This window comes from Caretta caretta, chromosome 3 (assembly GCF_965140235.1).
Source record: "Caretta caretta isolate rCarCar2 chromosome 3, rCarCar1.hap1, whole genome shotgun sequence".
Lineage (NCBI taxonomy): Eukaryota > Metazoa > Chordata > Testudines > Cheloniidae > Caretta > Caretta caretta.
Window position 1 is genome coordinate 160,547,481 of NC_134208.1, and position 16,384 is coordinate 160,563,864.

Below are 16,384 nucleotides of genomic sequence, written 5' to 3' on the forward strand. Positions count from 1 at the left end.
CAATAGGATTCCACTTTTTTAAGAGAGGCTTATAAGTCTACTTCTGCAAATAGAATCCCTGTCCAAGATCTTGTAATTTTAAAGCATGTGTTGAGTAGTATACAATAGAGTTTAGAACAGTAGTAGCTATAATGGGGATGTTAGTACAGTAGGACCTCAGAGTTATGAACACCTCGGGAATGGAGGTTGTTGATAACTGTGAACAAAACGTTATGGTGATTCTCTCAAAAGTTTACTACTGAACATTGACTTAATACAGCTTTGAAACTTTACTATACAGAAGAAAAATGCTGCTTTCTTATTTTTTTAGTAGTTTGTTTAACACAGTACTGTACTATGTTTGCTGCCTTTTTTGGGAGGGTGTCACTGCTGCTGTCCGATTGTGTATGTGTCATTCCAAATGAGATGTGTGGTTGACTAGTCAGTTTGTAACTCGGGTGTTCCTAACTCTGAGGTTCTACTGTATTTAATTATGAGTTGAGTTGAGCTGGTCAAAATGTATTTGGTTTAGAAGTTTAATTGGGCAGGGCTCTCAAAGCCTATGTATATGTGGTTTTTATTGTCTATACTTAAGCAAGACAAACAGAATGGCGGGTGGTTCAAGCGGCGAGTGCTTCACAGGATAGCATAGTCCTAATTTTTTTTTATTTAATGAGGAAGAGGCGGCTTGTCACCTCTTACATAGGAGATGTGTGCCAGGTGCAAAGGTGGCGTGACACATGAAATTGGGTTGGTGGTGAGCAAAGGAGATGAGGGAAGTGGTCAGGAATGAATCTTGATCAAAGTGCTGCGAGAGAAGCATAATCTTGGAGTGGTATTTTGGAAGACTAATAAGTACTTTTTTCTGTATTTAAATGATTCACTTGCTTGCTTTCTTAATTTTGCTGGAACCACATTATTGTTTTCAGGCAGGTGCCAGTGTCCGTGTGGTAAACCAGTTGCTAACAGAGATGGATGGTCTGGAAAATCGTCAGCAGGTTTTCATTATGGCTGCTACCAACAGGCCAGGTGAGAAACAAAAAACAAACAAACATGCTTGCTTTTTTTGCCACAAAGGGACTCTCGGGTTTAAAAGAATATATTTTAAAAACAAGTCCTTTTTATTTGTGTTTCTAACACCACCTTAACTTACTGCAACTGAAACTACTTTCACTATTTCACTCTTCACCATTTATGTTTACTACTTATGTTTCTCTCTGCTTGAACGATGAAGAGTCATTTTCTGGTTCTCATTTACTAACAAAATGATGCAAGGTTTGGGTTGCAAACACTGCAGGAGATGTGAACTCAAACACTATTTCATAGAGAAGTCAAGAAAACATTTCTACATGAAGGTTGTTTTAAAACCTTAATTTATATAATCTTCTTTAAGGCTTAATTGACTGTGACACTTAAAGCAGGTGTGTTGTCTTGCTTGTATTTTTTGTTTGCATTCTTTAATATTCAGATGAGGTCAGGTGACTTTCAACTAACCTTTTTGTGTACATAAAAGCACAGTGGTTGTTCAGAGTAAGACCCTGGCATAGATAAAGTTTCATGCAGATAGAGGTCTATTCCAAGTTGTCACAAATAACAGGATGTGAAATGAAGTTAACTTGTTCAGATATAAAGCTGTCTCAGTTGGTTCCTGAATCAGAGCTTATTGAGGTCAATGGAAAAATTGCCATTGACTTCAGTGGGCTTTGAATTAGGTCCTTGGAATTTAGAAAATAAGATTAGAAATAGTGCACACAGTGCATGCTCCTTTCTGCTTATATTATTTACAACTCATCATCTGTGTAGTTTAGGTTTATGGCTTTGTATATATTATACCAGATTTTCCATATATCATCTCCTCGCTCCACTCCAGAACCTTCCTTCTCTCCCCTCTTCACCCCTCCCCTCCGCCCGAAAAAAAAAATTATTCTCAAGAACCCTAGCATGCTCTATTTTTTCAGTTGCCTTCCTCTCATCCTGGACATGTTTCTGTTTCTGACCACTCTGTCCCCATTGTTTGTTGACTCCTGAAATCTTGGGGTATGTCTACATGGCAAGCAGAAACCTATGGTAGCAAGTCTCAGAGCTCAGGTCTACAGATTTGGGCTCGTGCTGCAGTGTTTAAAAATAGCTGCGTAGACGTTTGAGTTGAACCCTCAGGCTCTGAAGCCTAGTGCCCTAGGCTCAGCTCAAGCCCAAACATTGACACAGCTATTTTTAGTACCACAGTGCAAGCTCGAATCTGTAGACCCGAGCTCTGAGACTTGCTGCCATGGGTTTCTTCTTGCTGTGTAGATGTACCCTGGGTGATTTTCATATATGCTAGCAACAGCTTCTCCACTTAATACACACAAAACTGTCTTTTTTTTTGTTTCAACATGACACTTCTTAAAACTCACTCATTACATTATTTGTATAATAGAATCGCTTATCGACCAAACTGAGGCCAGGGTCTCATTCTGCTAGGGATTGTACAATCAGAGTAAGAGGCATTCCTTGTCCTGAAGAATTTTCAGTCTCAATGGACAAGGCAAAGAGTGGGTACAAAGAGAGAGAACTTAGAATGAACAATATGAAGGTCTGCAAATGCTGTGTGTGTTCTGCAGTTCTTTCGGTGTTTGTGGTTTTTAATTTGAGTGGGGTTTTGTTACGAAGGAATTAGATAAATAGAGACAAAGGAAGGGAGAGGGAACATTGAAGAGATGGGGATAAGGTACCTGGGGAGAAGGTGACCAGGCAAGGCATAATGAGTAAAGCTGAAGTAAAGAGACAGGGAGGGTGGGAAATGGAGTGAAATCCAGTCAAGGTAGTTCGAAAGAATGTCCAGAATAAAACCTGAAAAAAGCAGTCTGGTCTCATCGGTGCCCTAGGATCCCTTCTGCAACTGCTTGTCTCTGCTCCTTCCAGCTGAGTTTCTGGTATCTCTTCTCTGAACTCATGGCTGGGTGGAGGGATGGGGCAGCACAGGCCCTGGTGTATCCCCAAAGGGAGGCTCTCCCATGCATGATTCTGGGTCTGAGAGTGCTTGAAGGAGGGGTAATTCCAGAGGGGTCTCACAGCCATACAAAAAGGGGTCGGGGCAGCTATCTCTTGAAACTACATGTCTGCTCCAGTTACAGTTGTAATCCCCACTTGGCACTATGTTTTATTATGCTGTTGAAAACTTTTGAGCAAGTACTTCTTATTAGACAATGGGGGCATTCCACCACACCATCACACCTTATATCTATCAATCGAACTTCCTGTAACTGTCAAAGCACACTTTAAATTTTCGGTTTTTTGTCTGGTAAATTGTCAAATGTCCAGACTTAAAGAACAGGCATATCATCTGCCTGTGCCCCTACAATGTTAATCCCGCCAAACAGAGAACCTCTTACTTGGTATAGGTTCAGTTCAGTACCACATACCTTTAGCACTAGATAAATAATATTGGAAATCTGTTGTTTGAAATGAAATATGCAATCTGGATCCAAAAGGGCTTTCTCACTCACTATGAACAGTCTCCCTCCGAATGTGAATTGTGGGGTGAAGGTATTTTGGCAGTGTACATGCTGCTGTTCTGAAGAGCACAAGTTTGCATTTCTTCCTGCTGAAGAGTACAAATACTTCTACAGTTCTGCTTTAATGGCTTCTTTCAGGTCATATTCATGTTCCCCATAGGGTTGGCTGCCTTCACTACTCCTTTGTCTAACTGAAGTGATTTATCAGCTGTTACCTGCATGCAGTGCATCCACTGGGCACCAAGGCAGGTTCCGTACTTGGAATCTGCTCCTGGAAACAATCAGTACTTCCTGAGTATAGCTAATGAACTCCAAGCAAAGGCTATTAGAAAAGTGCACTCTATGACTGGTACATTATTTGCAGTTACAAAAGGGAACTTATGACTTGGGGGCACATAGTAACTTTTTTTCCCTAGCACCATCTCTCTAGGAGACTGTTTAAATTACATAGAGGCTGTTACCTCATTGTGCCCATTGACGACAATGGGAGATCTTGAGCACTGGATCAGGCCTTTAATTCCCTTACAATGCATACATAGAGCACTGAATAAAGAATGCTGCAGGATGTAATTTCACAGTGTAAAACACTCAGTTTATGTATGATCACTTAAAGATAATGACCAGCTAATATTTTGGATGCAGAAAGAAACACATGCATGAAGATGTTAGACTTCTTGGATGTGTTACAGCTGGGAAAAAAATAGGATTAATAGATGAAGACATCTTGGCAGAATTTACAGATCTATTCTTGTATGTACAGAACCTTGAAATGAGCTTTCTGTGCCCAAAGCAAGTATTTAATAATGAGTTTTTAGGAAAATTGAGACCTCTAGCTCATCAGGCTTCATGGATGAATGTATTACATGGCATAAAACCCATTTATTTAAAGTGTATTTGGTGAAAAGATCTGGAATTCATGTGAGAAATGAACCAAACAAAGAAAATGAGCTATCATAGTTACTTAGGATGTGATCCTTAAACTGATGCAGTTCAAAATGTTTAATAGATTATTCTGACTCTTGTGGAATTGAGAGAAGCTCTGTTGGAATTGCTCAGAGAAAAACAGACAACTGTGAATACACAATTTGAAGTTGTTCAAGAATCCAAAAATTCTAGCTTACTATCCTAATGGTAGAAAGATCACACAATTTTTTTTCTGGTCTCTTCAGTTCTATGTATCATGGCAGACTATCACGCCTCCAGTATAGTTATGGACAAATGGTTGCTACTTAGGCCTTGTGCACATACAGTTTGTTCTGCTTTAACTATTCTGGTATAGTTAAAGCAGTGCAACACCTTCTCCCCTCATGTGGATGCAGTTTGCTGGTATAAAGGTTCTTTATCTTGGTATAGTTCCTCCCATATGCAAAAGGGAATAAGCTATGCAGATACAGATTACCTTTATACTCGTATAAATGCAACCACACTAGGGATTGTACCAGTATAACTATTGTTTGGGGGGAAAATGACACCCCTAACTGAAATAGTTATACTGGTACAAAATCTGTGTGTAGAGCAGGCCTTAGTTTAATAGTATCAGTATTGCCCAGACATAAAAGTAAGACTGTAACTTCCTTTAATACTGTAGAGCTGTTGGTAATGGAGACAAATACTGAACTTTTGTAAAAACTTTTAAAATATAAAGCCCTTAGGAACTATCTGATTCCTACTTTACGTAGAGAGAAGGATTTATTCTTCACCAGTCCTGTGAAATCTGTAATGATGATGGCGTCACATGCTAAGGGTTCTGAAACAGGACTTCCAACTTCCCCTTAAATACAGGATGTTTCTGAAGTTCTTGTTGCACATACCAAATGACCTTGATGAACTCTCGTAAATCTTTCTCATTACTGCCATAATAGCAGAGATTCGATACCCTAAACTTAATTGTATCTCTTTCCTTTTGTATGTGGAACCAAATTCAAACTGTCTAGTTAACCTAAAGAGAATTAAGCCTTAGCGCTCCCAGAATTTCAAGAAATTCAGAGAATGCAAAAGAGGCAGAGTGCTATCTCAGGTAAAGGTCTTTAAAGCTCAGATGGGGGTCAAATAATTATACTGTGTTTTCACTCCACTACCTTCCCAGAATCTGGGATCAAAGACGTCGGTCATGTCTGTTCTACAAAGTTTGGTTGACAAAAGGTACAGCCCCTGAAGTTTGTGTATTGCTCTGGCGCATGTATACTTGGCTGCTTGTGTCAGCACGGCACATACTCAGAGTGCTTGCGTTTAATGTAAAGTGTGGCACACCCTGGGTAGGTTCCTCACTGTGCCCCGCACTACCATTCAGTGCAATCTCTTTTGGGACATTTTTGCAATGCTTTGTGGCACAGTAGCAAGTGGCCCAGGGATTTGTGGGTGATAAGGTCAAGTTCCCACCATGCCACTTTCTACATCCCATCATACTTTTCACATCCCCGAATTTTTGCTCCATTTTTAAAAAAAAACTTTCTCATAGTCCACACGGCACTTGTCGGTATCCACCATCTCTCTGACAGAAGCATGGAGCCTGCAGACCTCAGCACAATTCTCTTGTCTGTTGCTAATACAGGATGCACAATTCTCTAGTATTTGTGCAGCTTGAGGGTGTATTGCTGCAGTTGGGGTTGTGGTGAGCATGATGCAGAGGTGTTTGAGCACAACTGGATGCTGATGGACACTAAACAAAATGCTAGGTTGCTGATGGCGTTCACAAAGCAGCTCCACGTGGTAAAGTGCCATTTCTGGACCCAATAAATGAGCACTGATTGGTGGTTTGGATAATAATGCAGGTTTGGAACAGCAAGCAGTGGCTGCAGAACATTCGGATGCAAAAGGCCACATTTCTGGGGCTGGGTGCCAAGTTGCCTCAGCCCTCTGGTGCAGGGACACCAAAATGAGCAGCGTTGAAAGTGGAGAAGCAATTGGCAATCGCGCTCTGGAAATTTGCAACACTAAATTGCTGTCAGTCACTGGGCAATCATTTTGGAGTTGGAAAATCTACATTGTGACCCAAGTGTGTAAGGCCGTAAAATGTCTCCTGCTACACAGGACTGTGATTCTCAGTCATTACTGTTACTCTTCTTGGAGGTACCCAGGGTTGTGAGGCACTTCGCTACCACCTGCCCTTAGCATGAGGAAGCCTTGTGCTTGTCATGCGTCAGCCCCCTGACTCCACCGGCCTCGGGCAACACAAGCATCCTTCTCCTCCACCCCCCCCACCCCCACCAGCCTCCACTGTTCCTCTACATGTTAGCAATTGGATGCTCCAATCTCTGAGCATAGCCCTAGAGTATCCTTCTCCTATTCCACTGGACACTTAAAGATTTGAGAAGTAGCAAGTCAGAATATTGGAAACAAATGGTAACATGTAAAATAAAATCATAACACTCATTCTAAAGCCTAGATCATTACCAAGATACTCTCCTGTCTACTGAAGTTTAGCTCACCCAAAATCTTTGCAGCATTTTCCAGACAAAACATTCTGACAGTTTGTCTCTTCGGTAAAAGATCTCAGGCATCTCTTGGTACCCTTAGATACATCAGGACAGTTCTTTGTTCTTTTTCATAAACAGGACACCCTTGTTTTTGTTTTGTTTTTGTTCTTCCCCATGATCTCCCTCTCTTGTTGACCTTGCAGTCTTTTAATTAGCATCTTGCGCCATATGCAGATAGTCTTATGTTTTGTGACCAGACAGGGAGATAAGTGTGTGCAACTTCCTGCTTGAAAGGAACCTGCTTAATACATCGCTGCTTGGTTACCTGCCTTAAGTTCAAGACTTTGAGAACATAGTTTCCAGAATAGGTACATAACTCCTTACATGTTATTCATATACACATTTTGAAATGATTGACGATCAGTGGGCTACTGGCTTTTGGTAGAGACTTTACATGTCACCCTTTGGTAAACTATTGTACATATGCTTGATCCAGGGGACTCTGTAAAACTCTGTGCATCTCCTGTGCCCTCTTCCATTTGGTCACATGCTGTCTACTAAACTTTGTGGTGTAGCCCAGGCCTTAGTTTACAAGAACGTCAAGAATCATTGCTATAAGTAGGGTTTGAATTGTTCCAAAATTCTTTAGAAACCATTGTGGATTTTGGTCTGCAATAATTAGTAACCCGTCTCATTCTATTGAGTATATTAAATTTATCCACAAACCTTGTTGACTCTTGTCCTAGCTCTTTAGGTAGCTCTGTCACGTAGTTATGTTCTCTGTTGTGTAAGTGCATTTTGTAATTTGCGTGGCGTGAGATACTTATGGAAAAGGGTTGGATGTTATCCAAAATGATTAAACAAATGCTGAGCACCACCTTAGGGGGTGTGTTTGAACATTGAGTAAATTTTTCTTTCCCCATTACAGAAGTGTAATCATTCAGGTTCTCAGGATCATTGAAGGGCCAGTGACTGAAAAAAGGGGTAAGAGGAAGTATAGGCTAGTAGTTAAAGCAAGTGGGTGGGCGTTAGAGCTGAGTGTTTTACTAGACTTTGTCACTAACTTATTGTGTATCCTTGGACAAGTCACTTAACCTCTCTGTGCTTAACCTCCTGTTTTGTAAAATGGGAATCATACACACCATATAGGGGACTTGTGAGGCTTAATTTAATATTTGTAAAGCACTTTGAGATCTTCAGATGGAAAGTAGAATAAAAGTGCATAATGTGGACTGTTTGATACCATTGCACTGAAAGCAATTCTTAGCTATTAGAACGACTTCTTGTCATCTGTTCTTAATGTGACATAACTTTCCCCATAACACACACACGTAGCAGCTGGAAAGTGTATTTGTGCCAGAAGAGGCTAATGTTGTTGACAGCACTGTGCTTAGAAGAATAACGGGAAAAAATGCAGGACTGGGCACCAATCTTGGCTAACCCTTCTCTTGCCTGATGAAGAATCTACAGCACATCACTCTTCAGTCTGTGTCCTTCCACCATTATACCTGCAGTAGCTAACACCACTAGAGGTATGTCTGTGTGCCATGGCTGTGGATGTACTTCCTGTCCTTTTTCCTGACTGTGATAGCCAGCTACAGTAATACCTGACTATGATGTCATCCAATAAATTTCCTTAGTCTGTGATTTTAAAGAAACCAGGGTTCTTCAGCAATAGGGATAAATTGCCTGTGCCGCCTTACCCATCACATCTACATCTAGCAGCAGATTTCTCCAACTCCTCAGTTCACAAGAGGTGAATTTATGGCCATTAACCACTTGGGGACATCTGAATGCACAGTCTGTGTATTAAAATGGATGCATGACTGCTGTATCTTGGAGAAACGCTGGTTTGTTGATGGTATTGCTAGAAGAAAAAGGTGGTCAGCACATCTTTGACCTGTTTATTTCCTTTTATATCACAGTTTTCTCTCAGAGGTGAAGGGTATTTAAGACACCGAATGTAACTGTAACCTTTGCACAAAACAGAGTACAGTTCTAAATCCAGGATTATTAGTAGTAATAGTAAATTATGGTAGCATGCAAATGCCTCAGTCTCCTTTGGGGCTCCACTGTGATAAGCACTGTACAAACACAGAAAAGAGAGTCTGCCCCCTGAAGAGCTTATATCCTGCTGGATTCCCTTCTTTATTGCATCTCTTTAGGCTGGTATGAACCTGTCTTGCACCTTTCATAATTTTTCACACCTCTGAATTTTTGTTAGTGCATATATGAACTATAAGTGTATTAGGATCTTTGTCTGGATTAATTGATCTTTTCCAGGCTTTTTAATATTAGGTTTTCTTAATTGTAACATTAGTATGTAGTTTGTAATAGCTGTGTTTCCTTGCATCCTTTCTCAACCTTCCTACCTGCCTGCAAAGAAATTTATATTTTTAATAAATACCTTTAGACTTTAATAATCTTGTATGCAAAGTGGCCCCCATTACTTGGGTGTTTGAGCACCTAACAGTCTGTATTGTATTTATCCTCAAACACTTCTGTTAGGTATGGCAGTGCTATTATCCTCATTGTACAGCTGGGAAATGAAGGCAAAGAGAGAGGCTAAGTGACTTGGCTGTGGTCACACAGGAAGTGTGTGGTGGAGCTGAGTCTATCCCAAACCTGAGACTAGAGTCCTAACTATTGGACCATCTTTCCACTCTTACTACAATAGGATTTTAGTATTTATGGGCTGCTGCTGTGATTGAAGACTACATATATGCTGGTGGTGCTTAAAAGCTCCCATAGATTCCAGCAGTACTTAAAAACAGTGAATGGGCTCTTGCGAACATTTGACTTCATGAAGGATTCCAGTTTCTCTCATCTCAGTGTTCGTTTCTCTCCCAAGACCAAACAAAATCTGGAGTCCCTTGTCTGCACTGCCTCTCAGGAGACCAAGGTCATGTGCTGCTTTGCAGCTCCATCTCATATTTTGATATGTTCAAAGAACATATCCTCTCCTCTGTTACCTTCCAGAAAAGTAAGATCCTATAGCAATGCAAATGAACAATAAAAAGGAGGATTGTTTATAAGAAAGTGTTTTCACCTGCATAGCTATACTTTGCCAAGATGAACATTGATTTTTAATTTACCTTTTATATTACTTTAAACATTTTTGGCTATAGTTGATTTGGCGAAAATTTTTGCCTTACCCCCAAGAGAACAAGCTGAAAATATTTTTTCCTTTTGTGAATTAATGTGGAACTCCCTTGTTCAGCTATGTCAGCACCCTCCAACCATTCAGTCTCTCTTTCTGTTTTTTTTAACCTGATTGGTATTAGGTACCACTGAAATGGTATCTTAAAGACACAATTCTCGTATTGCATCTAATTTCAGGATTATATTTTGTCTTCCCCTCCGCAGACATAATTGACCCAGCTATCCTACGCCCTGGCAGACTGGATAAAACACTCTATGTGGGTTTGCCACTACCAGTGGATCGACTTGCTATTTTAAAGACCATTACCAAAGTGAGTATTTGGAAAGAGATCTATACTATGAGAGGTCATTCTTTTTCAAGTGACTGGTCGTGTGTATTGCACAGTAGGTGTGCATGCTCGCCACATACATTGGTGCTGGAAGTTTTTCCCCTAGCAGTACCCGAATGGGGAGCACGACTGCGCCCCCTGGAGTGGCGCCTCCATGGCGCAGTATAAGGGGAGCCGCATGCTCCCCCCACTTTCAGTTTCTTCTTGCCGCCAGAGAAGGTGCGTCGGAACTGCTGTGCTCCAGCTTAGCTGTAGCTCGTCCCCAGAACTTTTCCGTTCGCTTAGTGCTAGTACCTCTTGTTAGTAGGTTCTTTCAGTCAGTTCAGTTACCCCATGCCCAGGTACTCTAGCTATGCCCCAGGCCCTGGGCTTCAAGTCGTGTGACACTTGCAGGCGTTCTATGCCAAGAAGTGACCCGCACACGGATTGCCTGTGCTCTTTGGGTGAGACTCACATCAGCGACCGCTGTAAGATTTGTAGATCTTTTAAACCCTGAACAAAAAGGGAAAGAGACATTAGACTCCGGGCCATTCTCATGGAGTCAGCGCTAAGCCCAGCTCCGGCGCGCTGTGCCTATTCGGCTCCGGGCACAGCAACTTCGGTACATGGTGACCCTTCGGTGCCTTCCACTAGCTGGCACCGCTCCCAATCTATGGGAAAGAAGAAGCCGAGGAAAGGCCCATCGTCGCAGTGGCATCGAGACAAAGTAGGGGTAGAGGCTAGACCCATGTCGGGCAGCCCTCGTTCCCCTCCAGCCCCTAGGCCTCCGACTCATGTTGAGTGGAGTAGCCCGGCCGCGTCAGGTCAGGCCTCTCCGGATGTCTGGATGCCTTTGATGCTGGAGGCCTTGCAAGCGGCTCGAGACATCATGATCATGCCGGTTCCGGGAGTGCCACCAGTGTCAGGCCCTCGCTCCAGAGCCAAACCGCTGCTGGGCTCCCTGCAGTTGCCCTAGCTTGGCACAGGTCTCAGTCAGGAGACCGCTCCCAACCCTGCTCGCTGCCCAGCAATCGTTCGGGACACAGTCCTCGTGCATCGCCGTTGACGCCAACTAGACTGTCTGTCTGGGTGCCATCCAAATGGGGCTTCCGGCACAGCTCCACACCATGGAGCCATTACCGACGTGACCGAGAAAGGCGTTGCAGACAGTCACTGAGTTGTCGGGGCTACCGCAGTCAGTCACAGCACGGGTGCCGTCACCACTCCCGGTCAGACTCCTGCTCTCGCTCCCCACCGAGACACTGCCACTGCAGCTAAAGGCGTAAATCGCCAGCACCACGGCCGTCAAAGGTCTGAGCGTCAGAGCAGATCGCGGAGCAGCAGCTCTGAGCGGTACCACGCCTCTGCGTTGGGGTCGCAGTCCCGTGGACGCTGTCACTCCAGGCACTGCCGTTCCTCCTGCGATAGCACCGGGTCACTTGTCAGCCCGACTTCCGCTCGCAGCCGCCCCTCCTTGGGTCAGCCTAGTCAAGCCAGCCAGCTGGTGCCACCAGTGCCGCAGCAAGGCAGTGGCACGGGACTCCGTGGCAAGGGCAGTGGTACCAGTGGGCACCATGACCTTCGATGCAGCCCCAGGTGGGGGCTCGCTCAGTAACTGGAGCTTCAGAGGTGCCATCGGCCTTGCTCTCTAGGGCCCTGGGAGCTAAATCGGTGGGACATATGTCCTCGGCGCCACGCCCGGAGTCCGACCAAGGGGTGGACCCTCCAGTGCCGGCAGACACTCAGAGCTCCATGCCAACCTCCTCCCCAGCTCTGGATGACACAGTTGCAGCCCCTCTGCCCCGCAAGAGGACTTCAGAGCACACCAGGAGCTCCTGAGAAAGGGTAGCATCGAGCCTTAACCTCCAAGCAGAGGAGATGGAGGGGCCCTCAGACTTCCATTTTAATGTCCTGTCCTCCCCGGTGCAGGGCAGGGTGACTCTGCCCCTCCAAGAGGTGGTGGCATACATTTCGAATGCCCTGTGGCAAACGCCAGCTTCCCTGGCTCCCATTTCAAAGAAGGCAGAGTGCAAATATTTTGTACCCGCCAAAGAGCATGAATACCTTTACACCCACCCGGCGCCCAACTCCCTGGTGATCAAATCTGTCAACCACAGAGAGAGACAGAGCCAACCAGCTCCCACGCCCAAAAATAAAGATTCAAAGAGACTGGACTCTTTTGGTAGGAAGCTGTATTCATCTTCAAGCTTCCTGCTGCGGGTGGCTAACCACCAAGCTCTCCTGAGCAGATACGAATTTAACTTGTGGGGCTCACTGCCAAAATTCGAGGTCTCCCTCCCAGAGCGAGACAAGAAAGAATTAAAGGTGCTGCTGGAGGAGGGTGTGGCTGCCGCCAAAGCTGCCCTACAGGCGGCGTCGGATGCGGCGGACATGGCTGCTCAATCCATGGCCTCGGCGGTATCCATGAGGAGGGCATCATGGCTCCTGCTGTCCGGGCTATCCACGGAGTCCCAGTCAATTATGCAGGATCTCCCGTTTGATGGCAAGGCCCTGTTCGCAGAACAAATGGACGCCAGGCTGCATGGCATGAAAGATTCCCGCACGATCTTGCAGACCTGGGCCTTTATGTACTGCTGGCCAAAGCCAAGTTCAAGCCACAGCAGGCCGCTGCCCGGGCTTCTCAGCCTAGATATGAGCCCGCCTATAACAGGTCTAAGGACCGGAAGGGGCACCCTCAACAGTGGTCGCATCCTACCCCACAACCTGGGCGCCGGGGGTACCCAGGCAACTCCCAAGGGGACTCCCCATTCAATAAAGCTTCCCTTCCGCAATCGCTTATGTACTTTCCTCTCCTCTCTGAATGGTCGCAACTAACCTCAGACCAGTGGGTCTTCAACACCATCTCTCGGGGCTACACGCTGCAGCTTGTCTCACCCCCGCCCAACCACCCCCCATTCCTCACTGGTCTGGGGACCCATCACATGTGGACCTGTTAGAGCAGGAGGTGGGCCGACTCCTCAGTCTGGGAGCTGTGGAAATGGTGCCCGGGGAGTTCAAGGGCAAGGGGTTTTACTCCCATTATTTGCTTATCCCCAAGGCAAAAGGGGGTCTCAGGCCTATCCTGGATCTGTGGGACCAGAACCAGTTCATGGTCGAACTCAAGTTCCGCATGGTCTCCCTGGCCTCTATCGTACCCTCCCTGGACCCTGGCGATTGGTACGTGGCCCTGGGCCTGCAGGAGGCATATTTCCATATTCATATATTCGAGGGGCACAGATGCTTCCTCCGGTTCCTAGTGGGGCAGAACCACTATCAGTTCATGGTCCTTCCGTTTGGCCTATCCACTGCCCCCAGGGTGTTCACGAAGTGTATGTTGGTGATGGCGGCCTACCTCAGGCGCTGGGGGGTCCAGATCTTCCCCTACCTGGACGACTGGCTGGTCAAGAGCAGCTCCTGGTCGCAGGTGCGGGACTACGTGGCGCTCCTTCTGTCCACGTTTGCCAACCTGGGTCTGTTGGTAAACAAGGCCAAGTCAACATTCGTTCCAGTCCAGCGCATAGAGTTCATTGGGGCGCTCCTGGACGCCTCTACTGCCACGGCCTCCCTCCTGCCGGGCAGGTTCGAGACCCTGAAAGGGCTAATCGCCTCGGTCTCGAAATTCCCCATGACAGAGGCCAGGGTGTGTGTACAGCTCCTGGGTCACATGTTGGCGTGCGCGTATGTAGTACACCATGCCAGACTCCGAATGAGGCCCCTCCAACTTTGGTTGGCCTCACAGTTCTCCCAGGCCCAGGACAGTATGGACAAAGTGCTCACCATGCCCGACCCGGTGATCACCTCCCTACGGTAGTGGTCCTCCCCGAGCAACAGGCTCCAAGTGGTCCCCTTTCAGAACTTGGCCCCGTCACTGGAGCTAGTGTCCGATGCATCAGACCTGGGTTGCGGGGCCCATATGGAGACAGTTCAAACCCAAGGACTGTGGTCGACCACGGAGTTGTCCATCCACATAAACGTCAGGGAGCTCAGGGTGGTACGCCTGGCATGTGTGGCTTTCCGCTCACACTTACAGGGCAAGATAATCAGGGTCCTCACGGACAACACGGCCTCCGTGTTTTACATCAACAGGCAAGGCGGGACCCAGTCCTTGGCCCTCTGCCAAGAAGCCCTTAGGCTGTGGGACTTCTGTATAGCCCATGACATCTCCTGAGGGCCTTCCACCTGCCGGGAGCCCGCAACATATGGGCCGATCATTTGAGCAGGGATTTCTCCTCCCAGCACGAGTGGTCTCTCCACTCAGAGGTGGCTCACCAGACCTTCCGAGTGTGAGGAATTCCCCAGGTGGACCTGTTCACAACGAGGCAGAACAATCGTTGCACCCGGTTCTGCTCCAGAGGGGGTTTGGGACGGGGTGCTATCTCAGATGCCTTCCTCCTGCCGTGGTCAGGCCAGCTTCTCTATGCCTTCCCTCTGTTTCCCCTCATCAGCAAGGTCCTAGAGAAAGTGAAGTTAGACAAGTCATGGGTCATTTTAATCACCCCGGCTTGGCCCCAGCAGCATTGGTACGGGACCCTCATGAGCCTAGTGGTGGCCCTGCTGCAGCCATTGCCTCTTCGCCCGGATTTGCTCTCCCAGAACCGAGGCCCTCTCTTCCACCCAAACTTAGAGGTTCTGCACCTCACAGCATGCCTGCTCAATGGCTAGGCGGGGAGGAGCGGACGTGTTTGGAAGGGGTCCAACGCGTCCTCCTGGAAAGTCGGTGGCTGTCTACAAGCTAAGCCTACTTGGCAAAGTGGTCCAGGTTCTCCAGGTGGGCTGTTGAGCAGGGTGTTTCCCTGACGGCCGCCCCGATTCAGCTTATCCTGGATTACCTCCTCCACCTTAGGACCCAGGGCCTGGCACCCTGCTTGGTCAGGGCGCACCTGGCGGCCATATTGGACTTCCATCCGCCTGTGCAAGGTCATCCGGTGTTCTCCTATGCTTTGACCAGATGGTTCCTCAAGGGATTGGACCGTCTTTTCCCATATGCTAGGTTCCCTGTCCCACAGTGGGATCTGAACTTGGTGTTGTCCCATCTCATGGGACCCCCCTTCGAGCCTCTGGCCACGTGCTCCTGGTCTCATCTTTCATGGAAAGTGGCCTTCCTGGTTGCCATCACGTCTGTCAGGCGGGTATCAGAGCTCAGGGCTCTGACCTCTGGACCCCCGTACACGGTTTTTCACAAGGATAAGGTCTCCGCCTTTCACATGGGCCAGGGCATCTTCCTGCCTGTCCTCTGTCCCAAGCCTCACGCATCCAATGTGGAACACCTCCTCCACACGCTCGATGTGCGTAGGGCACTGGCTTTCTACCTGGAATGGACTAAGCCGTACAGGAAGTGTTCACAACTGTTTATTGCTTTGGCTGAGCACATGAAGGGGTGGTTGATCTCCACCCAGCGCCTCTCTCACTGGATCACCTCGTGCATCCGCACCTGTTGTGATCTGGCAGGAGTTCCCCCACCACTGATTGTGAAGGCACACTCGACGCAAGCACAGGCCTCATCAGCTGCCTTCATGGCCCACGTCCCAATTCAGGACATCTGTAGGGCCACTGCCTGGTCCTCTGTTCACACGTTCACCTCACACTATGCGATTGTCTCCCAAACCAGGGACGATGCCGGGTTCGGTAGGGCTGGGAATCTGTGAACTCCTACCCATCTCCAACAGATATAGCTTGGAATCGTCTACTGTGGAATACACATGAGCAATCACTCGAAGAAGAGAGAGTTACCTTTTTCCGTAACTGGTGTTCTTCGAGATGTGTTGCTCATGTCTATTCCACATCCCGCCTTCCTTCCCCTCTGTCGGAGTTGTCCAGCAAGAAGGAACCGAGGGTGGGGGGAGCACACAGCTCCCCTTATACCGCGCCATGGAGGTGCCACTCCAGGGGGCGCAGCGGTGCTCCCCCTTCGGGTACTGGTAGGGGAAAAACTTCCGGCACCGGTGCGCGTGGCAAGCACGCACACCTACTGTGGAATAGACATGAGCAACACATCTTGAAGAACACCAGTTACGGAAAAAGG

The 16,384-nt window shown here is 46.8% G+C and overlaps 1 protein-coding gene across 3 annotated transcripts in view; it reads left to right on the top strand.

Annotated features, from left to right (window-relative positions):
- NVL (nuclear VCP like) overlaps positions 1–16,384 on the top strand; it is a 73,222-nt gene that overhangs the window by 32,606 nt on the left and 24,232 nt on the right. For 2 of the 3 annotated variants that reach the window (XM_048843301.2, XM_048843303.2), the window contains exons 18-19: positions 909–1,008; positions 10,259–10,365. In XM_048843301.2, coding sequence (XP_048699258.2) covers positions 909–1,008; positions 10,259–10,365 — 207 coding nt within the window. The remainder of the gene's footprint in view (positions 1–908; positions 1,009–10,258; positions 10,366–16,384) is intronic. The other variant, XM_048843305.2, reaches the window with a different exon arrangement.